This window comes from Apteryx mantelli, chromosome 3 (assembly GCF_036417845.1).
Source record: "Apteryx mantelli isolate bAptMan1 chromosome 3, bAptMan1.hap1, whole genome shotgun sequence".
Classification (NCBI taxonomy): domain Eukaryota; kingdom Metazoa; phylum Chordata; class Aves; order Apterygiformes; family Apterygidae; genus Apteryx; species Apteryx mantelli.
Genome location: NC_089980.1, coordinates 12,467,979 through 12,495,941, shown reverse-complemented (window position 1 = coordinate 12,495,941; position 27,963 = coordinate 12,467,979). Strand labels below are relative to the sequence as shown.

The window sequence follows — 27,963 nt, the reverse complement described above, 5'->3', positions numbered from 1 at the left end:
ATCTACTTCTCTTGTTTGCTTTCCTGTCTAGCAAACAATCAGTGAGCCATAATCTATTTGCTTTTGGCAGTGCCAAGCTAAATCAGTTCTGAAATACTTATTTTAGGGCCATTTTCTGTTTGGTAATGGAACCTTAAAATGCAGTAGATAAAACTGTATTAGAGAAGTTTTGCTGCTGTAAATCCTGAGCAACTCCTATGGTCTGAGCAGCTAAGAATCTGAGTCTTTATTGTTACTTGTAAATGTGGTGGACCAAATAAATCCATATTTTATCAATTAAGCAGTGTAGCCTGAGGGTGTTATCTTGAAAAGCATCCAGATTAGCTTTGCTTGCTTTGAAATCATACTAAATATCCTGATTGTTTCAATGAGAGCAGGGTGTAATCACTATTGAATGCATCTATAAATTCTTCTCTATTTAACAAGCTTTCCAACTTTATATGAGCCAGACCATAGAATATGATCCATAGTCTCCAGTCCCCATGTAATGACTCAGAGAGGTCTTTATAAATAAGAGCATCAGGCGCAAATCAGCACTTCAGGGAGTTCTGAGGAGGAGTGCAAAAACAAGAAGTTTCCAACGTCACACGTGAAAATTGTGACCCTAACTCTCACTGCCATTCTAAGGAAAGCAAGTGCCAATGAAAACCTCCTCCACCTTTCCCTTTTCAGTGTATGAATATTTTTCTGATTAACCCTTGCTTTGTGGTACCTTGTTTTTCAAGCTGTGTGACGTGAATCAGTCAGGCCCTCACTTGGAGAAGAAAGCCAAAGTAAATAGAAAAAGTCTTAGTAAGGCAGTTAAAGTAATTAAATCATGGGGTTTTCTTCCTTCGCAGAAGGTTGATATCTCCCCTTCCCCTCCCTTTAGGACTTACTATTCCACTTTTATGTTAAATGAACTTCAGCACATGTGTTCAGCACATCCATTGTCTGAGTTGTGGGACAATTATGAAAATGTGAGCCTTGAGCTATTGAACTTGCTCTAAGTCAACTCAGAAAAGAGCTAGAAATTACTACGAAGTCACAATGTACTGTTTTGTTCACAGTCCTCCAAGAAAAAATAGCTAAAATTTAAAGGCTGAAGGACGCAGACCCAGCTGGTTTTTACAAAGTATGCAGCTTGAAATTTGTTAGTCTGAAAGGTGGGTTGGTAGACCCACCTTGATGATGAAGACAAATAGCACTGATACAGTGCTTGCCTTTTTTCAGACAGATGTGTCTGTTTGTCTTGGGACAGGATTTGTGAGCATCTAGAAACACACAGCACTACAGAAGCCAGGATTAAGCAAGAATTTCTTTCTCAAATCCTATTCTGAGCAGATGTTCTTTTTCCTCATAATTGGACATTATGAAGTCCAACCTGTGAATCTCTGTGTCTTCTCTCCAATATTTCATTCTCTTGCCGAATCCATTCACTTCTGAAGTGAACTTCTCATCCTTCCCATCTCTTTCCTGTTGCTCTCATTTCAGTTGCTCACACCAACTCTATCCTCACTGCCGTAGTCTATCTTAGCCATATAGTGCCTGATCCAAAGCTCAGGGAAATGTGTTACTGTTCAGTCTGATGAGCTTTGGGTCAGATCTGTCACTAAAAGCTGATGAATTCCTCCATAAGTAAAATAATGTAGTCAAAGATGATTCACAAGTTGTGCTGTAATGTGTATTCCAGCAGACAGCTTCATTTTTTCAACTTCTTAGGCATATTTAAAAGCTTAATCAGTATAATAAAATGTTCAAATAAACAGTATACATTTGTGTCTATTTAATTATTTTTTTAAAATAAAATTTATATGGCTGCCAAAGCATATGATTTCACTAACTTGCTTTGTTAACCTCCCACCAAAAACAAACATGCGAGAAACGCTGCCTTCACATATAGTCAGTTCTGATTTGAAGTAAGGATTTTCAAGAATGTGTGCTGTCTTTTCTTATGGAAAAAGTCTCATCTCTTCTATTGAGATAAATGTCTTAAGGTATGTATTCTGATGCAGGCAGTAGAGGAGAGAAATGAGTTCACCGAGCAACAAATTTCAAAATGTGCTGCTGCTAGTACACTACTTACGTACCAAAGCACAGACAAGCTACCTAATTTGTTAGTAAAATTCCTAGGAATGATATAAAAATGAATTAGTATAACAGTCAAAAGGAGAGTGGATTCATGCAGCTCTGTCATGACTGATGTGACTTGCTTGGAATTAACGTTTGTTAGAAGGCTGCGTTCTTCCTCCACCAAATGGGATCAGAGGCTTGCAGTCTGCAGAGTTTGTTGGCTCTACTACAAACCTATTTCAAAATACCCAGATTTATATTTTCCTTTTGTATTACATCTGTACAGGAGTCTGCTGTTGCAGCAGTGATTCAGAGTCTGTTATAATCTTTCCGCAGTCGGCTGTTTTCTTTCTACGCATAACAGCTTTCTGCCCCGTGGAGCACTCTCTCCAAGCACTGCACTCTGGGACCGGTGCTGCTGGTAAAGGGATCCTGCACCGTGCAGTATATTATACACCGACTTATAATATGATATGCCGTGCAGCAAAACCAAGGCAACAGAACCATTTGGTAGCTAAAGCAGCAAGTCACATCTCGGCTCACAGCCAAAGTCCATTGAAGTCAGTAAAAAGCATCTCATTTATTTCTTTGGGTCTGTGTTCAGTGCTGTTGTTTCACCTCCTGCTGAGGGTTCAGACCAGTGACTGGAAAGATGACGTGATCCTTGGCACATTTTCTGATCCTGTTTTTTTGGCTGCAGCTTTGTGGTGACTGGAAGGAAGACCCTAAAATGTGAGAGGAAGGGAGCAAATACTGCTCTAACGTGTTGACTTGACACCTATATAGTTAGAAGCGGCTCAGTCTGCAGGTAGCCTTTAGAGTATTTGGCAAGAGCAGTGTGGTCACTTGAAGAGCCAGGAGAAGCTAGCAAAGGAGCATGGCAAGGCTGTTTATATAAATAATGCTTGTGACAGGCACATAGTGATTGTGCGTTCCCCTTTTGGTCCTGTGAACAAGCGCTCAGAAAACAGAAGGACGACCTGGGGTGTGGGATACTATTGAAGTGCCATGATTCTGTTTGCTAGAAAGTACCTTAGCTGTAAGCCCAGCAGCATCAGTGTGATCAAAACAAAGCCTACCAAGTTTGGTTAAAAACCAACGTATTTTCAATTCCTAAATAATATTTTATGCTACCATTAATCTTTGCAGCTGTTAGCGTCGCAGGGAGAGGTTTTAACTGCTGTTATTAGTGTCTAAACAAAGCAGTGTTTACAAGATGTGCCTATTTTGAGACTGGAAAAATGAGTTACCAAGAAGAAAGAAGATTCTGCATTTAATATACTTGCTGTTCCAAGAGTCACAGAGAAGCAGTCGCGTTGCTGAAAGATCCTATTCTTTCTCCTGTTCTTTCTCACACCCCTGTTTTTTTTTAAATTAGAACCAGCAAGGAAAAACAAGTAAAAAAATGGAAGCAGTCACGAGAGATGGAGGGGAAGAATACTTCAGCAACAAGTGTTTAACTCCAGAACAGCAAAGCTGGTTCTTAGGGAGGCAGGTTTGTCTGCCAGAAACATCAGTCACAAGATGTGCTTGTCTCAGCTGCTTAGGTGCGAGCTCTGAGATTGAGTGGACTTAATCTTTAAGTGGATCAAAGGACCCTTTAAGCACAGGGACATGAGGAGCCTTTTTGCCTTCGCATTGTGAGAGGCTGTCTGAGACCAGTTTCAGGAACAGGGTCTGATAACTTCAGGGAACAAATCAAGCACCTTAAAAAAATATTTAAAATTATAACATTTTAACCTGTCCTGACTTGATCACCTAGTCGTGCTGAAACTTAAGGCTTTTTAGATAAAACAAACCTGTAAACACCAACGTAACTTAGGAAAGTTAGTTTCGTTGGAAGTCAGTGATGCTTTTCATGTTATTATCAGTACTTGTCAAAATGAAATCCCCCTTTTTTCCTATTTTTTTCTCCAAAAAAAAGGAGAAACAAAGACAGTGATTACCTCCCAAACAGTATGCATCTATGAGGGTGTGCAGTCATAGGAATTTTGGATTTGGACTGATATGAAAGGAAACTCAATAAAAAAAGCAAACACAAAGAAAATTCAGAAAAGTTCATTAAGTCAAAAAAAAAATTCGCACTGTTTGCAAAGGCATTGCATTTTTTTGTTTGTTTCTTTCAAAGGAATAAAACAAAGCCAATCCAAAAACACATTTGTAGTTAAAACAAATTTCAATTAAAGATTGTAAATGAGCACCAAGTTAGTAAAGAAAAATGTGCTGAAGTTGTCGATGAAAAGCTGCAGGAGAGACCTGCAAGTCAAGCAGCGAGAGTCTATACTTAGATTATAATCATGTAGCAGAGTCTCGCTGTGAACCCGAGAAAGAACTGGGACCCAGTGAGAGATCTTCAGCAAAGACACAGACATAGGAATGAGAAAAACTAATCTGGGAAAATAAAGGGAGGAAAAAAGAGAGACAAGCCTGGGAAGAGCAGCGCCTGCAAGGGGAGAAGGGAGGCATGCTGTGAGCAGCCGGCTGCACAGGAGGATTCTTCCCTAAGAGTGGCAAGAGAGAAAAACAATTTAGTGAGAGGTAGGAGTACGGGGTAGGGTAAAAGGAAGGATAGGTGGTGGGGGGAAGCAGAGGAGTATGGGGACTCAAGAGTCTGTGGCGGAAACATGAGGATAAATGAATTGCATACATCCAGGTAGGGAAATGAGGCATCAAAACTTGCTCCAAGCCTCCGTGTCTGAGGGAACAGAGAGCTCACTGTAGATCTGACACTGGCAATGAAGAAAGGGAAGGAGACACTTCACATACTGTGATGGTTTCAAAAGGCATGAATCTCTTAAGCATAAGAAACTGTGATTAAATATACAGTGGTTCCTTAAATAGGGATGGGTGATGTTGCAGTGACTAGAAATCCAAATGCAAGTTGTGAAGGGTTGATTATATAAAACAACAATGTCCTATTTATCAGTATCTACAAACTGCAGTTAAAGTTTCACAGTACATGAGAATAGTTGAAATGTGTATTTCTCTACTGGTGTGGTTCTTCAAGCATGTTTCTCATGTTGGCTGGTAAGATCTCAGATGGAGTCTGGACTTACAGTTCTTCATTCAGTGTACACCATAAAAGCTTAGGTTGATATTTGTTGCCTGAATTACTTCACAGTCTATGGAGAGAGTGAGGTAGAGGCTATTGTAACGAACTCTTACAAAGGGAGCCATTCTAGCAAGGTATTTATTATGGTATGGTATGCGTCCCACAGTGTCAGGTCTGTATAACTTCAGAGGGTATCTAAATCCTTTTCAGCTTCGTTTACAAGAATGGCAGTATAGAAGCTCCTTTTTTAATCCTTTGTGTATCAGTCAGAACAGTATCCATCACACAAGAAAATGTATTTTTCTATGATATTTATGGCACAACTCCCAGGACCTTGAATGTGCTTTGCATTAGACATTTATCCATTTGATCTTTTTTTCGAATACACCAGGATAAGATATCTTTAAATAAATATTTGTAATAATCTTCATTTTCTGCAAAATGAAAAAGTCAGGTCCCATTGACTAGGAAGGAAGCTATAATTGGAAAAAATCAAATTCAGGCTTTAATTAGGCGATTTTTGCTAACAATATAATCATTGAAAGTATTTTCCATTATGTAAGTAAACATCTAAACTAAGCCCTATTTAATCAAATTTTATCTCTGTAGGAATGGTCAGATGAAGTGTTCAGTCTGGCAACAAATTTGTTGGCACAGAACATGTCAAGGGATGCATTTCTGGAAAAAGCGTAAGTAGCCATAGTAGTTATTGCTATGGGTGTTACTCTTCTATCTGCGTCATTTTCCTTTTCTCTTGTTAGTCATATTGTCACCTATTGTTTATGCTTTGATGAGTTGTCACTTCTGTAAACATAGGTTATCCTTTCTCATTGTATTAAAAAGCTATTATCTAAACGTCATTTTAAAGAAAGTCTTGATAAGGTTCCCGTCACAAACTACTGAGTCACGGCTAAAATACTTTTTTTTTATGCCATCTTCCTGTAGTACACAGAAGCTGTAGCTTCAGCTGCAGTCTGAGGCTTGCCATTTAAATACAAAGAATTCCAAACTGACCTACTTCTAGTTTATTTTCCTTTTTTCTGTTATAGATCAACAAATGAGAAATACTGGAATTCCTTTTCCTTAGTCTAATACCTCTGATTTTAGCACGCTTGAGAGAGAAGTTGTAAATGTGTTCATCTGGATTGGTTTGCATAGTGCACAGATTCCGAGTTACTTTCACCAAAGTACAGAAACTGTTTATGATAAATTTGGGGGTGTAAAAACAGCAGGCACCTCAGAAATGAAAGAGAACTAAATCTAAGATTAGCAGGTATCTAAGGGATGATAAATGCACAGGCTGAGCTGGTTTTGCTTAAATGATGTGGAGAACAGCATGGCAAAGCTGATACCTAACTGGAGTGTTTGATAGCCTTATGCTATGACAAAAGAAAAGATATATTGTCCCTGGCTTACAGGATGACTAGTTATGTTCAGCTTTTTATTTCCCCCTGAACAGCTGATAGTTTCTGCCCTTAGAAAGAGAATCAATCCAGCTAAATACTAAGTGGAGGCTTGGGTTCCTAAAACTTGCCTCCATTCAAGAAGCAAGTTAGCCCACCCCTTTTCTGGGCTGTGTGAGATTATGCATGCCTGATTTCATTAGCTGCATCCATATATAGTCAGAAGGTTCCCTGCCTGCTTAACTTCAGTCCCATGCCATTACGCAGAAGTGCCTGTTCTGGGAGGGGTGCGTGTGTTTCCTGCTCATAGTTTTCATTGTGGTCCAGGTGAAGTCAACACAAATTCTTGAAGAAACTTTGAAAGTTGGACATAGCAAGAACTATCATCCAATAACGCTATGCTGGGACAACAATGATAAATTAAGTGAACCAAATCCCAGTGGATGGAAGCATTTAGCATTTCCTTTTGGTTCCGTATGTTGACAATGGAGAAAGCACTGTGCTAACGTGAGCAGCTCCAGTTACTTTCCAGAAAGTCTTCTGAGTTCCTTTATGGCTCTGTGGAGAAATGAGAGTGTCTAAATTAGGCAACCAGATCTCTGCCTTTAGGTCTTTGTTGGTCTCTGTGTCTCTCCACTGACTTCAGAAGGATTAGATTGCCCTCTCTCCTTTCCCCGTCAGGAATGTGCACATAAAATGCCAGCTAGGCAGTGCTTACATCAGATTCCTAAATTACAGAGCCTACGTTCCCCCTTTGCTCCTGAACTGCTAACCCTAGGTTAGATTTCACTTTGTCCATACAGCTCTATGTAAGAGCAAGAACAGAGATTACTGCAGTCACCTCCACAGGTCGTAGGTGAGTTACAGGGGTGACTTGATGTTACTGTTTCTTTGCCCCCTTGCCACTCAAATTCCCAGGTGGCCAGTGGACTTGGCTGACAGGTATGCAATGGAGGACTATGCACATTTTCATACAGAACTCAAAGAAGGAGCATTTTATCACACAGTATAGAAGAGCCTGTCTTATTCATATTTTTCTATGATTATTCAAGCAGTATTAATTAAAGATGAGGTCGCTGGACACATCGAGTAGATTGGATAGCAGGCAAGCATGGTATTCCTGTGTCTTTTCTTTTTCCACTAATTAATAAATCACTTGGGAGCTGTTGGGTTTCCAGGGTCCTTTGCACAGATGCCAAATCAGATTCACTTAAGTAATCTTTGACTTTGAAGTTTAAAAATACTTCCCTGTTGTAATTACTGTACTGAGCAAAGGGTTGGTCGCAGTCCTGTCAGAACCCTTTTGTTGAAATAAAAAAGCACTTGCATTACAGCAGAATTAGAAAGGCATTTCTCTTTGTGGCATTCAGTCGCTTGCAACGTTGGAAGTGCTTTAGTAAAAACTTTGAATAGCTTTACTGTGATTTGGTCAGATGAGAAAAATAGGGTTAATTTTTGGGCTGGAGGGTGTTAGTAAAAACTGGCATTTTGGATATAAAGTGCTCATTAATCTGTTGTAATTGTGCAGCGTATTTTTGTATGTGGGTACAGAAATTAATACTGGAGTGCAGTAGTGCTGGAATACTAGCTGCTGAAGTGGTTAGCAAAGGATGAGTCTACTGGGGAAACCTTGGGTCAACATTATGTCCAAAGTTTGTCAGTTCTGGAGTCAGTCACTGTTGAAATTAGTCCATTGAGCTGCTGCTGATGGGTGTATCTCTCAGCAGCCGACCTTTCAGCAAGAACGGCCTGCCTCGCTTTCTTGGATGGATTATGGCTGCAGGGGAAAGAAATAGTGTCCCATGTCTATCAAAGACTTTGGGGAAGAAAAAGGTGGCTAGTACTGCTGGAGGTTGGCTATTCTTCCGACACAAATCTTTTGATTTTGCTTTCACTAAAGCTTAGAAATTCAGGATCCTTATTTTTTTTCATTTTATTTCTATTTCTAGCCTTCTTGATTATAGAGGAAATCATTAAATTGTGTCCAGAGTGTACTTGAAAGTTAAAAAAACAGAAGGCAAGTAAAAAGAAACCTTTTTTTAATCACTGTGATTTTTTTAAAATCTAACTCAGTTTTGGGGTTTTTTTCTAAATACTTCTCTTTGGTGACACAGTAGCACAAGAGATTTCAATTTCCACAGGATGCATATGAAGAGACAAGGATTTGAGAAAATGTTCCTAAGCTAGTTAGAGATAATAGCATGCGCGTTGTTTTTGATGCCATTACAGGTATTGTGAGTAGGGGAAAAAAGGAGTGTTTATTAGAACCATGCCATTTCTTTTTCTTTTTGTAGGCCAGTGGGTCAAATGAAAAAGTAAAAACACCTCTGAAACACTTCAATGTCCCCATAGTTTTCACCAAATCATGTTACCATAAAACTCATTTATAGTTTTAATTACATACTAGTGGAACAGAAAACATGCTCAAAAGGTTCAGCTCTTTGCAGGCTGCTGCTGGTAACCAGTAGTCCTCACATACAAGGAGGATCAGCACATAATAGCTGTAGGCCCAAACTGCTGCTCATTAAAGCTACTGGTTGACTCCTGTTAGACTTTGAGTCGGTATGCTGAAAGATTTGGACAGGGAGAGATACATCCTCATCCTGCTGCGCTAATGAGCATGTGAAAGAAGTCACAGGTCCTGAGATATGGAGATACTCTAAATGCTTAGTTCAGAAGCTGTGTAATTGCCTGGCTGTAGACAGTTTCAGCTTGTAATTTTTATATTGCTTCAGATTCCTAAGGTCTCGAGCTTGCCCAGGACTGCTGTATATATTTATACTCTTGCTGGTGTGGAGACATTTCAGTTGCCAGCGATTTGACTTCTTTTCAGCAGGGGAGTGACAAGGTTTAGGGTCAAAGTGCCCGAGAAGCATTCACTGATGTCTAATGGCGAGGACTCAGAGAGGCAGTGATATTTGCATGCAGCATCCAGGGATAATTTCAGTCTCTGAAAGAGGAGTGTGGCCCCCTGTCCAGTCAAGCTGTGTGGCCTCTGTGGCACAATTCAGGAAGCAGACTGCTCTGCCTGGAAAGAGGGGGCTCACCTTGCTACAGAGATAGTGAGATGGACAGACAGTTGGATAATAGCTATTAGGGAGCTGGGAGGAGACAGTGCATCCTTGAAGCAGACTTGCCCATCACTTCAGCCTGAGCATCTTGCCTCGAGGGTGCACCTTTCATGCCTGTATGCAACCACCAGAAAAGAATAACGTTCTTCTTGAAGCTACTCGCAGGTAGAATAATAGCTGGGAATAATGGCAAGGCATGATGCAAAGAAAACTTCCATTCATAGCAGTGAGGATTTCCTAACAGTGAAATCCATTGGGATGTGGATTTGAAGGAGGTGAAGCTGAAACATTGTTTATTCCTGCACTGGACATAGCAGAAAGGAAGCAGCCTTCTTTGGCAAAAGGGTAGCCTGGCTGGTAGCTTGGGCCGCTCCATTTCTGTCCTTTGTGATTTTGTGCGGCTTAGTGTTAGAGTTGGGGACTTGTGCTGGGGTGAGAAGGAGCCTGGAGGGAGGATAAAGGGGTGCGTTAATGGTATATGCAGTATTTTGTTCCAAGCTGGATGTCATTTGACACATCAGGTTCATTAGTGGTGATGGAAAAGATATTTACTTATTAATGATATCATAATAGATTTTCATATTGTGAAAAAGAACTGACTGAAACTTAAGAACTGATCAGAGCAATAGGGTCGGGCTATAGAGTTGTGGGGAGACATATCTTTATATGCTACCAAAATAAAACAGAATGCTTTTCTCTCCACAGTTACACAAAACTTAAGCTGCAGGTCACTCCAGAAGGGCGTATTCCTCTGAAGAAGTAAGTTCTGTTCTCCTTTCTTACTATTTAGTCTCTTTTGATTTTCGAGTATGAATATGTGTTTGGGATAGGCATAATAATAATAATCATCATCATCATCATCATTAATCAGTTGTTCATAACACATATCGAAGAGGTCACTACAGCTTCACTGCTGTGTCACTGAGCCCCCAGGCCTCCCTTAAGGGGCAGTTCTGTCCTGTGTATTTAACAGGCCTTCTTAGCACTGCTGTTGTCAGTGCTAGGATTAGCAGCCGGGGGACCCAACAGGACAAATGGTTAGTGATACTCAGGGTGTCAGCGTTCAAATACCCTTTGGGCATAGATTGCCTTTGTGATCTGGAGCACGACAGTTGGCCTCTCTGCTCTTGTTCCAGTTGTATAAAATAAGAAAACATCATTTCTTTACCTCAGAGACATGCTGTAAGGATAAATATATTCAAATTACATGCCGCTCAGGTAATGCAGTGAAGAGAGCAGTGGTAATTTTCTGAAATAACTATACAGTGTAATAGGGGCTTGTGTGGGATAGAATTAAACTCATTGTGGGCATCATTAAACTCATTTGCGTTACTGAGCAGCAAGCAAATGGGAATAAATGTTGATCACTGCTGATTTGGGCTGTATCTGAACAGGACACCAAGAAAAGAGTAATGTATCTCATCTTCCGAGGCTCCCAACCCTTTTGTCTCTTCCATGACCCTTTAATTTTCCTTCCTGATCAGACCTTGTAGAATTACAAGTTTGTCTGTAAGGAACATTCACTTACTTTTGCATGACATAGCTTTGATTAAAACATAAAATCGTATTCCTCATTTAAATAGCTAAAGACATGATCAGCTTGGAAGTGTTGGTCAGTCTCTCAGCCACATGGGACAGTATGGTGTCTTTGAGCCAATCCCTGTTCATTTCCATTTTGCAGCATATACCGCTTGTTTTCCGCTGACAGAAAGCGGGTGGAGACTGCATTAGAAGCCTGTAATCTTCCATCTTCCAGGGTAAGCATCTGAATTTATTCCTGGCCCCTACAGAGGGCTGAACACTGGGCAGGTCCTCAGTAGTTTTTCCCACACCAAAGTTACTGATATCCATGTGCAAATCTGAGTATCTTTGCTTTGAAATTGTGTAGGGAACTGGAGTGCCTGAAAGAAGTGTGACTGGATTAAAGGAAGGGGCAGAGGGTTGTGAGTCCAGCCCTGGAGAAACCCTACAAGAAAATTTTAAGACTCGGTGACTATTATACAATTGTCAGGGCATGACTTCAGAGAAACATTAGCTTGAGGTGTAGCTAACGATGTAATCTGTTTCCTGCTCACAAGAAAATCTATAGCTTGAGTCAAGTGACAACTGAAACTCAGTTTAGCTTTTCTAAAAGGTGTGTTGAGTAAATGTCAAATGCTATACTGCCAAAGCTAATAACGCTGTGGGGATGCTGCCATAGTACGCTGCTAATGCCGGAGCTCTACCAGGAGCTCTACTCACTCAAGAAGGCTCATTAAAGAGGAATGAACTCAAGCAGATGATTCTAGTTAACACTGTAGTGAAGACATTGCCCTTAGTCTTTCCTCTGAAGTGGAGATTTTCCTCCCAGAAGCTTCTTCCAGGTGAATTCCTACCAATGGATGTCCAAGAGATGGGGCAGAACCATTCTGTAGTGGAGGAAAGCCTGTATCTCCCAGTCTCTAGCTCTTTGTAGAAAACTGTACTGTGATGTTCACCCAGCCTTTGCTTCAGAGGTCATTTCTTATAGAGTCAGTCCTAATGTTTCAGAAGAGCAATGGAGCAAAATCTTCACAAGCCAAACCACAGATACTCCTTACCAATCAGACCTTCCATCATAGGTTTGGGAGCTTTATTGCATGAAATTCCAGGGAATGTTTGTAAGACAGATATAAAAGATTATAAAAATCTCAGCTAAAATAAGGTACTTCACATATTACTGTGTTAACTAGGTGTTTGACTGGTTAAAAATGTTATGAGGTTAGAAACCTGAAAATATTCATTTTAAAGACTGGTTTTCATTTAATTGTTAGCGAAGATAATTTTTAAGATAAGATATGTCAAAAAATCACTGAAGCATTGCTTTTTAACTGAGTTGATTTCTTGCTTCTGTTTATTTAATTTCAGCAAAGATAAAAAATCATTTCTTACCTCTCACTGAAAAAAATACAATCACTAGAGTCCTTGAAAGAAACCATAACATTTTTCAGTTATTTGTTTAAGCAGAGTCAATTTTACATAGACATGGCTGGATACTTGTTGCTGGGATACCATCTTGAAAATTATTTGTAGAATGAAGCAGATCCTTTCTTTGTTTGGGACAAAAGAGAAATACACTTCATCCAACAAAGAAATCCTTGTTGATTATCTTGGAAGTAAAATATTTTAGAAGCTAAGTGCTTGCAAAGCATGAAACAGAATCTCACAGAGGTAATGGGTTAGAAGAAAATCAGTGCTTCGGCTATAGTTCTTTTCCTTTGTGTTCCTGCTTATGTGAACAACAAAAAATTCTTAGTTTCAACTTCCAGGTTTTCTGCCCCCTTGTACTACAGGACGAGTGGAATTCCTCTAAAGCACTGAAGAACACTGGACTCCTGCAGTATGCAAGCCACATGAATGTCAGGGAATCTTCCTCAATAAAATCACGCAGAATTATTCAGAGTATTAGTGCAGTCTGTCAAGGACATTAACAGCTTATGCTTTTTGTTTATTTGTACTCACGCATTGTGAAAAATACCTCTAAAGGTTTTTTCTCTAAGCATCATATAAAAAACATCTCTCTGTTACATTAGAAAGATATGGGACTCACTGGCCATGAGCTTCCCTTGATTCTTTGCTGCACCTCTCAGAAGCTACAAAACGCACTCAGAAACCCTAAAGCACAAGATGAAATTCATAGGCATAAGTAAATGGATGCCAGGTCAGCATGTATCAGTCTTGCCTCCTCCTGATTCATAGCTTCAGGGTTGAAACAGTCCCTCATATATCTTCATCACAAGCAATGACCTGAACATAGGGCAGCCTGAGCTACGCTGCCAGTGGGTGGTATCACTGCCTGGGCTTGTGTGTGACAGTACTCTCTTCAGCATCTGCTAGCCCCTCTCTTTAGGGAATTCCCCGTGTTGCTGGTTGCAAGGAGGCCTTTTGGGACAATGTGTAGCCGTTGTATAAGTGGGAGAGGAGGAGGAATTCTCATTGCCATAGAAGTTTCCATTCCTCCTGCTGTAGAAGAATAGCACCAAAGAGACCCCCCTGCAGTGCCTAAAATAAACTCTTCAATTCATATTTTGGGACCTTAATAAGGGATTGATTCTCTACAGCGCTGAGCACTCCAGTCCTAATTATCGAAGCAGTTTAGCATGACTGCAGTGGGATGACTCATGGACTTCAAGTCAAGCACATTTTTAAAGTGTGGATTTTATTTATTTATTTATTTATTTATTTATTTTCTGGATTGGACCTGGAATGCCTAGAGTCTTGCAGGAGCTCACCCTCTGTGATCTGATTTTCCAAAGCATTCATCGTCCAACAGATCGGAAACTAGGCGAATGTTTAAATGATTGTTTAAATGAAGTCTTAAAAAATGCCAGTGAAGTTTTGAGTTTGGGATCTGATTCCCCTAAGCACTTTGGGTAGGTTGGGTTTTTTTTCGAAGTCAAAGGGTGCCTTAAATAGAATTCGAAGAGCTTTATTTTAGTCACTTGTCTGGCTATGAAGACTGGTTTCTGGTCTCCAGTTAGTATAGAGGTTTACAATGAACTGCCAGTGAGTGTGACTAGTAACTCCAAAAACCCCAGCCAGCTATTGAGTTCTTTCTGTGCAAATAATTTGAATAGCTGTTATGCTGTTGAATACATAAGAGGATGGATACAGATGTTACGAAAGCAGGCAGGTTACCAGACAAATGATAAATCAACAGTGCTTGAAATTAATAGAGAGTCTTAATCACAAAATAAAATTGAATGCCAATATTCAGCAAGCTAGAAATTAGAGATGCTTTTATATGTTACAGAAAGTTTGCAGTTTGTTCATTGGTCTCAAAAAAAGGAGATTAGCGCATAAGGTGCGTGGGTGTTTCCACTGATATGTGGATGGCTCAGACCAGGATGTTGAAGGGGGCAGTATATTTTAATCCCTTTTGGCAGGCAGGATTTTGCAATCCAAATATAGTAGTTGTCTGAAGTTGTGCCTGGGGTGGCAAATGTATACAGCAAGGCTTTTGTCTCCCATCTTTGTGTTTTGTAGCTCACTAATTATATTACTGATAGGAAATCAGTGATTATAAAAGGACTCTGTATGTTTGCCCAAAGACTTGTATTGCTTGTCCTTTTCGTAGATACGCATGTTAAGTGTTTGGAAACTGAGGGATATTTTTAAATCGGAATCAAATGACAAATAAAAGTGTATTAAAGCCTAGATCTTAGGTTATCAGAAAAGACCCACATTTTGTACAGTGTTGAGGACCTTCAAATTCCCTTTAAAGGAAAAAATGTATGAGGTCAACAGGAGACTGTTATTCTGTGGTAGTTACAGAATCAACATCTAAAATGCCGTTGGGAGAAACGCTGGCTGAGGAAGAGTGGCCTGCTGAGTAGTGCTTATAGATACACTGAAGAGTGAAAATTGGGGTGCCCGCTCTAACAAGAAAATGCATCTGCTTTATGAATCGAGGCCGTCAGGAAGCCACAGGGATCACTGGAACTGCTCTGAACCTGCAGTAGCACAGCCAAGGTTACCACAGTTTGCTCAGCGCGGTTTCACCTGCAGTTCTGTGTCACTAGTGGCTGTCACCGAAAGGAGATGTTTCCATCCTCAATGATGGTTTCTAAGAGCTAAAAAGTTGCAAATGAGGCAAATCACAGTTCCCACTTTATGATGCTGGGGAAAACCTCTGCTGTTGTAATGTAGCTGGGAGTGGCTGGGTGGTTCTCCCTTTTGTGCAGGCAGGGTGCTAAGCGTTGGAGAAATGCCTCTTGCTGAGCCTGGTACAGTGCTTTATCGATGCTGAGGATATCGCTGCTGATGCCTGTTTTGCCTGTTCCTCTTTAAGGATGCTGTCTTGGTAAAGCCACTGCTTACAGATTGTACCCACACAGACAAATCAGTGTTGCAGGTGCCCAAACAAATCAAAATGCTTTTTTTTTATTATTATTATTTTTTAGCTCAGCTGTGTGAAATTAGTTCTCAAGAACTATTTCTGTTGTATTGTTGTGGCTCGTAGTATTTAGCATAATTTGTAAATAATGTGTTTAAACAGGTGTAGCTACATTTAAAGAGAGAAATTGATACTAGTAACTGTCTTCAGTGTGGGCAAAAAAATGTAATTAGAGCAACATATGTCACCCATGCATGCTGAGACAGTCGTCATTAAACATTTTGTACTCAATTTTAATTTGGGGGCTTTTTCTGGATAAGAACAAAATAAAACAAAGCAGGAAAAGCTATCAAGACATTTTGTGTAGTGTACGTGTGCCTGGTCCATCACCAGCAGTCCCATTCAGGCTGTGATCTTACCCAGACTTGCCATTGCAGCAGGCTGTGTCTGGATCAGGTCTTCGTCACAAGACAAAACTCTTAGCAGCGCAGAAACCTGCTTAGGGTTTGGTGTGCTCTGAGTGAGCGCGGCCGTTGTCCCCACGAGTACTGTTAGGGAGATGAATAGGTTGCGGCAGGTTTGGGGGATGAGCCCCAAGACCGGGGTTCACCTGGTGTTCTTCAGGCTGCACATCCCCTCAGTGCGCTAGGAAGGACCTTGGGGTTAGCTCAATGTTAGCTGCTGTTCTTGTCTCAAGGGTGCTTGAACGCTGCGGCGATGCCTGTGAGTGAGTAACCTGTGCAGAAAGGAGGGAAAGAAACAGAATCCGGGCAGGTGAGGGAGGCGTCACGTGTAGACACTGCCCCACTTCCAGCCCCCTTCTCGCCACTTCGGGCCTTCGAAAGGGAGGCTGATGCCACCTGCCCCAGGAGACGTCTGCGGCAGCAGAGCCTGTGCTCTGCCCTTCCGTTGCGTGGAGCTCCTCGTAAGCAGTGGGACAATCGGAGCTCTTCCGAGAAGAGGAGCCGAAGGGCTTTGCTAGGCATGACCACGTATAGCACCCGTGCACGTAGAGTCTGCCAAAAAAAAGGAAGGCGCAGTGGCCCGAGGGCTGGCAACCTGCCCTTGGCCTGAGCACTTGGCGAGCTCAGGGAACAGAGACCCTTGCGGTGGTGAGGAAATCAGCCAGGGCGGGTAGAGCGGGAGCAAGGTCAGGTGTCAGGGCGCACCAGGGAATAGAAACAGTGAATGACGGGCACGCTACAAAACCCTCCGGGCCTCTGGGGCTTTCACAGATGAAAGGAGAGATAAAGAGGCGTCCATTGCATTTTGTTACCTAAAGCAGGAAAAATATCGAAAAGTTTCCTTCCTGCTAACAAAGACTTGAATAGACACTTCCGGTTCCCTTGGCAACTGTGTTAAACAGGCAGAATAAATAAAAGCAATGATTTCCTCTATCAACTGCTTTCTTCTAACACAAGTAGGTTCAACAGCGTTTAAAGGGAAACAGCTTTGTGTCCAAATTTTCATTCAATTTTTCTCCTCCAGTTCATCAGAATTGGGCATTATTTTGGAGCCATGGAGAAGCGTAATACGATCCTATTCTGCTTCCAGAGACTAAATTTCATAGCTTTTGATAAAATTAGCTCATGTGGAGGAAATTCAGTATCAGGTCTTCGGTATGTGCATTCCACGTTTTTGTGTTTTCGTTTTCCCTGGTTTTTCATAAGGTTTCCTCTGCACCAGATAGAAGCCACTTGCCTTTCTCAGGGCACCCAGGCACAGGCAGAAGCCGGGGACACCTCATCGCTGTTCCGCACTGAGGAAGACTGCTCGGCTTGTGCGTTCTTTTGGGCCTGCATTTTTTCCCAGCCCCCTGAAAGCGGCCGTCCATGCTGTCTGCTAGGAGACCTCTGGAGCTTGAGGACAGAGTGTCCAGCTGGGAGGAGAGCTCTTGAGTTTCATTTAGGCTGCTATCTCCTATAGGAAAACATCTGCTGTAAAAGAAACCCGACTGCCTCAGCAGTTGCACTGAATGTTTAGAAGAAAGATGTATGGGAAAGCTACATTCCATGCGACTTTCCTGTAATGGCAATATCTTCAGCTTGTATCTTCGGGAAGGAGCAGGAAAAACTTCTGCTACCGTCAGAGAGCAAGGTTATTAATTATGACTCAGTGACCCAGTTCATTCCCAGGTCTTTGAAAGCTTTAGGAAGACAAGTGATCAGCTCTTCCTCTTAACACTGTCATTTCATTTCCTGAAGCCTGCTGGCTCAGCGCTGCTTGCCAAGCTGCTGGGCCTGTGCCTTGCCTCTTCCCCTCCAGTCCCGACGGGAGGACGGTTAGAAGCATCATCAGAATTGCTTACATATTTATGCTTAGCTAACTTATCTATTTACATGGGGGGATGTCCTTTCTTTCTTCCTCATACGTCCTCAGAGAAAGAGATAACTATGCCTATGGAAGATGATGAAAATATTTATATTTTTTAAAGATATATTCTTTGAGCTGCTATGCTATTTGGGAGAATTTATTACTCTGAAAAATCCGTGCTGCTCTAAGTCACAGGAAGGAAATCAAAAAAGGAGCAGTAGTGAGTGATCTGTTTACAGAAAGGGTGCAGAAGTGCTGTTTCTGTCGTTCACTATTTCTTTTCCCTTTCACAGAATGATTCAATCCCTCAAGATGACTTCACCCCCGACGTGTACAGAGTATTCTTAAACAACCTCTGCCCTCGGCCTGAAATCGACCACATCTTTTCCGAGTTGTAAGAAAAGCCACTCGTTTATTTTTTTCCCTCCACTGATTTTCTGTGCTAGGGATGGCAAAGCAGGTTACTGAGCCTACAGCACCATGCAGTGATTGCCAAGAACAGATTTCGGTGTCAAACAGGACTGTTACTTAACCTAGGATCAAGAGTTCCTTTTCTCCCAAGCTTTTGCCTCCACTTCTAATGATCAGAGTTTTACAGTAATTTGTTCCTAGAGGAACAGAACTGCCAGGTCTTTTCTGTATGGATTATGATAGTTTAGACTTTCGTGAAAGTAAAGGAGGAAGAACGATAAGCAGTAAGAACATGTATTAGGCATGAGAATATGTATAATCACGCCCAAAAGCTTAATTAGGAGTTGCAAAAAATGTAGTAACATTTAGGATTTGCGCATCATGAATTTACACCGTGAAATGAAATTAGCAACCAGCTAAAGCTTAGTCAGTTCGTACATTCAGTTGCAAGCTGTAAAACTTCTGTTGCCTTATTTCATGATGCTTCTACTCCTTACAGCAATGCACTGTGCTTCCCAATTTCAGCAGAGCCTAATCAATGGAGTCAGAAGATGAAGCAATATGAAAGCAAAGTAATTCTGAAAATACATCCCAAGACCACCAAATGAATGCTTATTTGCAACATGAGTGTGCGCACTTACTCCTTTTGTGCTTATTTTCTGTAAGGGTGAGATTTCAGCAGAGCTCAGTCTTGATTTAATTTGCTCCCATTGAACCTAGGGGTAGACTTTCTGTTGCTTTCTCTTAGAATGGAACTAGGCCAGCGACGAGTGCTGTAGAAAATCCTAAGCATGTCCCCTGTTGAGAAGGCTTCGTGGATCTCCATCTGGGTACAAATCGTACCCAAACTCTGTACTCTTTTTACTAACTCTGTAAATAGGCATCTTTTTGCTTGCTTTGCAAAGTGCCTAACATTTTTTTGCAGCTCTATAAAACAAGCAAATACTGGAATAATAAAATCAAGGCTGCTGTTGCTCAGTAGTAAAACCTAATAGTTAAGCCTGGAATGTCAGTGGAGCATTTGTGGCAAGATCAGTATTGAATTCCATGTCTTCTTCTCTTTTACTTATTTAAATAGCTTTGTTAGAGGAATTTAGTAATAAAAAGCTTTTAGCTTTAGTCTAATTCTTCCCGTTGATGCCAGTAATGCGCAACACTTTTAAAAATCTAACTCCTAGATGTTTGATGAAGAATGTTTGTCATTACATGCTGACAAGTTAAATTATTCTGGAAAGAGAGCAGGACATAATTTTTGTTGTGTGGTAGTTTGAATCTTGTTTCAATTTCCCTGGGAAATTACAGAACATTGAACAAGATTTCAAGGAAACATATTGTAATCACTTTGCTGTTGCTTCAATTTTTCTCTAGTGGTGCCAAGAGCAAACCATACCTTACTGTTGATCAGATGATGGAATTTATAAATTTTAAGCAACGTGATCCACGATTAAATGAAATCCTTTATCCACCGTTAAAACAGGAACAAGTTCAACAACTGATTGAGAAATATGAACCCAACAGTAATCTAGCAAAGAAAGGTCAGTAGTTTTTATATTCTTACTCTACTCAGTTTCTGATTTGAAACATTAAATCAATTATCTTACAGTATAAGCTAAAGCAAACTGGTTCAGAATCAAATTCCATTTCCAACTATCTGTTTTTGGATCATACGAGCCTGTGAGACATCATGTGGTTAATTTTTAAGTGTGTTTTGTTGGAATCAATGTAGGAAGGATGGGCTGGTTTCACTAATTAGTTTGCAATACGTATAACTGGTAGTTTAGAACAGTTGCTCTGGTAGGCACATTTCAGCATAAACCTTTCTATGACAATTGCTGTTTACTGGCATCGGAAATGTAAAACTTAAAGAAACAATCAGTGGCATTGAAACTAATAAATCATTTATTCATCATTTAATCATCATTTAACAACAGTAATATTATTTAATAATAGTAATAAGTCCAGCCTTCTGCTTTCTGATAAAGTGGTACACAAAGTAAGATGTGAGAATAGCTGAGAGAGTTTTGTGCTATAATCACAGAAAATTCCCTTTTGAAAGTCTTAAGTGTTGTCAGGGCTTAACTGGGCATTTTGCCAGAAACAGTGAGTGAACTCCTGCTCAGATCTCCGCACATAGATTTTTACTACCACCACAAGTCTTAAAATAGCACTGAATTTGTGTTTGCCTTCTGTTTTATTCCAGTCCACGTATCATAACGACTACCTGAGCTTTTAATGTGTTTATACCTTAGAAATTTTAGGGGCATGGGAATATCTTGAAAAACAGATCTGATATGAAAGATTTGTTTTGGTTCAGAGACTTTGGACCCAGCCTCATGAGTTGCTAAGCATCTGCTGAGAGTTCCTGGGCAACCTGAACTCCACATCCTCAGTCCTTTGAAGAATCAGGGTCAAAACAGCATCAAAGAGACAAAGCCCTTGAATCCTCAGTTGAATAAAACTCTCAAGGCAGGATCCTGTCAGTGGCCCATTATAAACAGAAATCACAGTCTACTGATGTAAATGAAAGTTTGATAAAATATCGCCTGCATCTTGTAGCCCAGATTAATTAAATGGAGGCTTTTGTGTTTGTAGTATAGACTGGTGCTGATACAATTCAAGAGTTGGTTGAAATACCTCCCCTCTTTCTCGTCCAAGCACAAGCCTTTTTCAGATGTTGCATCTAGTCTGCCTATCTGTCTTGCTGTTGGCAGGTTGTGATTCATTCACTCTTAGACTGGTGTTTCCATACTGCCCAGTTTGTCTGTCTCTGCAGTAAGGATTTAGGCAGGTGGAAGAAGCTGGGGTTTTTTTGCGTCTAGAGTACTTTCCAGGTCCTCTCCATCCACTGCTTATGCAGAGGGTTACCCCTTACACAAAAATAGATGCACATATATCTGCACGCAGAAACAGCATGCAGTATGCAATGCTAGCAGTATAGGGAGTGGAGGTGGGGCAGGTAGGTCATCACCCAAAGTCTGTAAATGCTGTGGAGTCTTTTGCAAACCACTGTATATTTCACCTCTCGAAACCTGAGCTGCAAGAGGATCTCAACAGCGTGTCTCAGGCAGCGATCCAGACTTCAGCTGTCCATTCTCTGGGTTGATGGGCTGGAATCAGCCTCTCATGTAATGTTCTCTCCATGAGCCCTGCAAATGTCTGCTTCCCAGTGTGCAACCAGTGTACTCCTGTATGGTGAGGAATCAGCAGAAAAGGTGCAGGAGCCAAAAGGAGCAGGGTGGACCCAGGCAGGTTCCTGCTCCCAGGAAGGAAGGTGGCTGTTTGTGACTGCTCATTGAAATCTCTCATGATGTCTGCTGGTGAGATATGAGCACAGCAAGGGGAAGATGGGGGACTGAAGAGTTAGTCAAATGAGAACAGATTTGCTCAGTATGATACTGAAGCACCAGCCCAATTCTATGTGGAGACTGATGGCAAGACCCGGAACGTCTCTTCCTTCAAACCTGGCTTCTCTTGGCCAGTCCCACATGAGCACCTGCCTTGCAGTCCTTCAAGGGAGGGCAAAAACCAAAAATCTTCTACTGTGGCTTGCCAAACCCAGCCCATAGCAGTTCTTAGGAAATAAAAAGACATCTTTTTCAAAAGTTTCTGGAGCTTACCTGAAGGCATTGATTCTGGCATCCCTACCCACTCTCCTAGTACTCCCACTCCACTCCCTGGAAGACTTCTGACCTAGATGTCTCCCTGTAGGTAAGCTGTGGCTCTTGATATAGTGATCAACATCATCTCAAAGCAAAACACTTCTAATTTTTCTCAAAAGTCTTCTTATATTTTTAGTCCAAAAAAGTTTAGTGTTTCCAGAGATTTTAATTGAGGGCTAAATCCTGCTTGTTTGTGCTGCTCATGCAAGTTTCTCTTTCAACATCAGTGAGAATACTAGCATGAATAGATGAAAAGATGTTATAGCCTCCTCTCTCATCTGTGCAAATATTAAGCTCTGTGCTTACCTTACTTCACATCAGCCGCAGGAAAGTCTGGTACATAAAAGATCATCCTTACTACCCAAATATTGGCACTTCATATAAACCAAATAAAAGATTTATTAAAGAAGGTGTGCTAGTGTGCAGACAGAATCAAAGTCAAAATGAAATTGCATTCTGACTAGCAATAAGGAGGAAGCATGAAACCAGCCACAGAAAGAAGGGCGTTATGATGGTGTTTGCTGTTTGCTGGCACCCGCAGAGTGGGATTTGTGGCAGAGTGGGATTTGTGGAACAGTTCCAGCTTATCCTAATTTACATTGGCGCACACATTTGCTGCAGGCACTTGCTCTTCTGTGGGAGCCTCTCTTCCTGGGCATGTTTTATATTGTTCTTACAGAACCAGTTCTCACAGAAAAGCCTGAGTTTAGAAAGGGAAAGTCAGGTTATAGAGAGCTAATTCTTTTAGTATTTTTCTGTTCAAACTTGTGCACTGATTTCCCTCAAACTTGCACTAAGCTGATAAAACCTGCAGGCCACTTCTGTGCTGCGGACACCACCTCTTGATAAGCACCCTGTAAGCTGAGCCGTGGTAACTGGCACATACTCTTAGCCTGTCCTAGTCGAAATGTAGGTGTGTTAGTTTAAGCTGACCTTATTAAGATTGAAGTTAATGTGTTTTATCTTACAACTGCGACAGGCCAACAAGGTACATAGAGTTGATTAGTGTGTTTCAGCTGATGGGGGGTTAGATGGTAAGGAGTGGTAGCCGTCATATTCTGTCATATGCCTGTAGCCTCTATTGACTTTCAGAGTGACTAACAGGCATGTAGCTTAAAACCATTTCTAATCAACTTTGAACAAACAGTAATAGGTTGTTTTAAACAAAATAAGAGCGTCTAAATTTAGTTGCCATGTTTATAATCAAAGCTTAACTTTGGGCAGTGCAAGACAGAGTGTAGCTACGCTTTGACAATCTCTCTGTCTGCATATATTCATCACTGCCATACGAAAAATGGGAAATTTTCCAAGAGCCAAGGAGTTCCAACTGCCAGTTAAGTTCCATCTCTAGTAAACTCATCTATGGTCAGAGCCAGTTCTGAGCCTTCCCTAAAGTCCAGAGTCATACACTATACAGAAGCGAGAACTAGCGCTGCTTTTCAGAGTCTTTGCATTTTTTAATCAGCTGTTAACTTTTTTTTTTTTTTTGGATTCCCCAAACCTTGGAAATGTAAGCCTGCTAACAAGATGAAAGTAAAATAGCTGTATTCTGCAATGAGACAGGAGTTAAGAGGTCGTGTTCTCTTCTTTGGTCTATGCTACAAACACATGTATGCATTTCTGTACTGAAAAAAACAGTTATGTTCAGGGTACCTCCATGTGAAGACTATGCTCTTTCTCCCCCAGATCTTTTGGTGGTTGAGGCAGAATCCATATAAAAGTTCTGCTGATCATGCCCCAGTGCAGATCCTCAGCTTACTGTGTTAAAATTATAGGAATTGGCTAATCAGGAAGAACATGGGGACACAATATTTTCTGTGCATCTGCTTTGATTTGGGAATGCCAGTTCACTGTATATTAAATGAAGTGTAGGTGTGTGTTCAATCCTACACTCATAGAATAATTGCAAACAAACGCTGCATGTCTGTAAAATGTCACCAAAATATAACAGTGCGCATTCAAAATAATGATTTAACCTTCTAATGTGGTGTTTTAAATGGGATTGTCACTCAGGCTTTCTGCCGTCACAAGGGGCTGTTCACAGGTTGAAGTGCAGAGAAGGCAGAGTGAAGAACTGACACGTCGGTGGTACTTTCCCTGCCACTAAAAGCTGTGCTCACTTGGACCATTGAACAAAGATGCTATTTCCAGTAGACTTGCAGATGTTCAAGCTGCACTTACATGTGATCCACTGTTATACACCCATGAACTTGTTTGCCTTAATTTCCAGCCTCTTCTGCTCAGATACTCTGCTACATTCCTTGTGGTGGTATTGATCAAAGCCTCTTAATTGCTGCGGCCAAAGTAATTTGAGAGGTAAGGATGGAAGCAGGAGATGTTTAAAATGGCCCAGGTATTGTCAGTTAAAATAGTAAGAACAGACAGAAACTTTAGGGTACCCAGACTCCCAGGTAAAATAGTTAAGAAGACAGCAGAAGCCTTCATCCAGCATAGCGCTCTCAGAAAACCAGGCCCAACAGCACTGTGAAGTGAGATGGGCTTAGGGTTGGTCTCTACGTGCTCCTCCACGGTCCTGTACTTCGGAGTGAGTTGGAAGAGATCCCAGATAAAAAGCTCCTTAGAATTAATGGGGTACCACAATAAATAGAGGAGGAGCATAGGGAAGACATGAGTAGTGTAACAAGGCACACCAGGGAAAGGTAAAAATGTGAGAGAAAAGTGATGAGCAGCAGCATGGGAGAGTGAGATACAAGTGACCTAATGAGTTCATCACTGTTGTACCAGCACGATGCAATTAAATAATTGGACTTTTGGAGCAGAAGAGAGAGAAGGGGGAACAGCAAGTTTTGCAGAGTTTGGGTTTGAGAAGCAAGCCAGAGGAACTGAGAACATAGTATATGTATTTGTTCTTCCCTGGCAATGCAAAGTCACCCCTTTCACGTGAGTCGTGGACGTAGATACAGAACAAAAGAAAATACCTTGAAGAAGTGGAAAGTCCTTTTAAAACTTGCAGTTTAAACACAGTATTTTTTTGCGTACTGAGTGATTTAAATTACTTTGTGGTGGTAGAGGCCACCACAGTGGTTTGCAAGCATTAGATGATATAAATTGCCAGCCTTCATGCAAAGTAAATCCTTTTTCTTCAGATTGTTCTGTAGTTTGGACATCTGCAGCTCTTGTGTGTGTGCGCACATGTGGGCGCACAGGTATATTGTTTTGTATCAGTACACATTCTTTCTGACAGGTTCTGCTCATCATCTTGTTTCAGGTTAACTCCTTAGTAGGGGAATTCAGTATATTGCAACAGAAGTTAAGTACAAACATCTATGTAAATGGTGAAGAGCTGTCTGCTTTCACGTTCATTTCTGTAGCGTTTCTGTATTTAATTATTTTAACAATCGATCCAATGTTCAGACTTCCCACTGAAAAACAGAGATTAATGTTCAGCATCTTCATGAAATAAGCCAAACTCTTCTGTTGCATTCTAACTTTAAAGCCTCTGTTGCCGTTTTTTAAATTGCCAAAGAAAATGACTTTTCTAAAAGCCTGAAACAAAGTCAGTGACAAATGCCCTTATTTTTCAGGTATTCTATAAAGGCACAAGGCCTGGACTTTAATCCTTTCTCACAAAGACAAAATGTTGTCTGTTATTTTGTGTGCAGTAGCACACATGTCGAGACACAAACTTAAACCAAATCCTCGCAGTTCTCGGGAATTAAAAGCAATTGCTGAAAGCATTTATGCTGAGGGAGTAAAATTTCATGTTTGCAACATGCAAAACATCCTGGCCTCAATACTGTAAATCACTTAAGCGTATGTTTAAGTTTATGGATGGTATGGGAAGAGGGGATATAAAAACTGCTTATGCTCCATTTACTGGAACATCCTATTAATTCTTTACTGAAGCTCAATTCCCATAATTACCTATTTCCCAACTTTGTCAAAGTGAAATTTCAAGGCAGTTCTGTGCAAAGCCATGAACACAGGTACCAGTGTCACTTCAAAGAGAGTGATGTATGTACTTCTTAGCGAATAAAATTTGATGCATGAAAAATCCTGTTAAATAGAATTAGGATTTTTTTCCATAAAAACTTAAATGTAAAATCTTAAAATAGAAACTATTTGAAAGTTAATCTATTGATATTCTTTATGCGGAGTTAGATGGTCATCACTTTTTTTCCTTGTATTGTTTTCAGTGAGAATTTCTACCATAGTACTTGCACGCAAACTCATTTGCCTCTTGTTTTACTTAAAACATGATTTTTCGCTTTCTGTGGTGTGACATAATATATAGTGGGTGTCTCTGGGGATTCTTCTGCACTGGAGAGTGTGAGACTGAAACTCCTGGGTCACTGGATCTTCTTCCTCATGCTCTTGGGTACAGAGAGGTCCACCAGACAGAACACCCAACACTGTAACAAACTTAAGAAAATGTATGAGAAAGGGGCTGATAACCTAAAACATGCAAGATGCCATAGGAAGGAAGCAGGAAATAGAAAGGACTCTACCCAGGTCTTAGCTTCTTCTACAGCAGAGACTTTGTTAGATGATAACCTTATAATTTTACAGATTTACAAATTTACAATAATTTTACAAAGGAACAACCCTTCAGAGGAATGCAAGAGCCCCAGTGCTCTTTCCCAGTCCTTCCTGGGAAAGAAACCCCCTTCTGACCTTCAATGGGGTTATTGCTAAAACCCTGAAAATGTGAAATAAAGCATGTCAGGCAGGCATCTCTGAGCCCTCGAGGTACCGATTATTATCCAGGACAACTCTGCTCAGCATCTAGTCCTCAGCTATTGCCAATTTCTAATGCTTCTAGAGGAAGGAGGAAAATCCAGCCAGAAGCCAAGTGATAGAAAAAATTCTGTCTCACCCTGAAGCATTATCCTAACGAAAGACGATATACATATGGAACGAACACACAGCAAATTACTCTCCTTACATCTTCTTCATGGCAAAACTAACAATGTCAAACTCCTGAAGAACCCTGTTAACTTCTAACTCTAGTGCCACCTTTCCCTGTTGCACTAGCCTTCCCTTGTGTAGGCTGAGTTCCTTCTAACAGCAACTTAAACTCATTGCTCCCACCACCCTGTTTGGAAAATCATTCTAGACTTTCACTCATTTGATGATTAGTGTCTTATTTTATTTTCCCATCTAACTTTGTTTGTGATCTATGTACACGCTCTATACCTCAATATTCTATTTTAGCTTAATTCTTCTTCTTCTCTCATAGTTAATTACATGAATTTACAAAGAATGGTCATATTCTCTCTCACTTCCATAGCACTAGAGTCAAACTGTTTTGTCTAAGGCTCCTAAGACGATTCTCCATTCTTCTGATCACCCTATCAGCTCTTTTTCTGCACCTGTTCCAGATAAATTACTGTATTTTGAACACAGAAAGCAAGAGCTGTACATAATATTTTTAACTTTTATGACGTGGCTATTCAAGCACCTGGTAAAAATCACATGCCTATGTGTTTACTGGGCCATAGATTGTACAGTTTTGAGTAAAAAGGCTGCCCCATGTTTCTCTATGTTGCTAACGTATTGTTGGGATGTGATTGAGCTTTTGCAACTTCAGCAGATACATGGTCTTGACATCTCCATAGGTTAAGCATATGGAGCAGTGTTTTACTGTGGCTGAAGCAAACTGTTGTGATTAATGCTTTGTGTCACACAGTGAAGGAGATTAATGTGCTATGTATAGCATGCTCCCTTATCAGGTGGAGGCAGAAGGAAGTTCCTGGTACTGCTGAGCAGTCTCTCACTGTCAGCAAAAACATGCTGTGTGGCTGTTAGGCCAGGTTAAGCAATGTCTCCAAATTTGTTCTTTTCAGGCTATAAAACATTTACATTGTGTGGATGTCATAACTGCTTCACTGTACTCCCTTTCAAGTTAACACGTTGGTTAGGGGATGAATAATAATAAATCAGTTGCCAAATGGTTGATTGGAAATTTCCTTACTTGCTTTAATTTTTAAGAAGGCCTTTATAAAAGTACGTTGTTTGGGATCTTGTTACGTTATGGATCAGAGATGGGATATTGATGCAAATTTCCAGTGTCTCTGCTTAAAACGTGCAAGCAGGGGAAGGACTGCCTTTGTTTGCCAAATTTTGTGAAATTTATCATGCACGTTCCCGAGGAATTTTGGCAGAAATGTGCCAGTTCTTCTTGGCT

The 27,963-nt window shown here is 40.8% G+C and overlaps 1 protein-coding gene across 1 annotated transcript in view; it reads left to right on the top strand.

Moving 5' to 3' along the window:
• Positions 1-27,963, top strand: part of PLCB1 (phospholipase C beta 1) — a 442,993-nt gene that overhangs the window by 266,846 nt on the left and 148,184 nt on the right. The window contains exons 5-9 of the mRNA XM_067292708.1: positions 5,714-5,793; positions 10,284-10,337; positions 11,260-11,335; positions 18,039-18,139; positions 19,525-19,691. Coding sequence (XP_067148809.1) covers positions 5,714-5,793; positions 10,284-10,337; positions 11,260-11,335; positions 18,039-18,139; positions 19,525-19,691 — 478 coding nt within the window. The remainder of the gene's footprint in view (positions 1-5,713; positions 5,794-10,283; positions 10,338-11,259; positions 11,336-18,038; positions 18,140-19,524; positions 19,692-27,963) is intronic.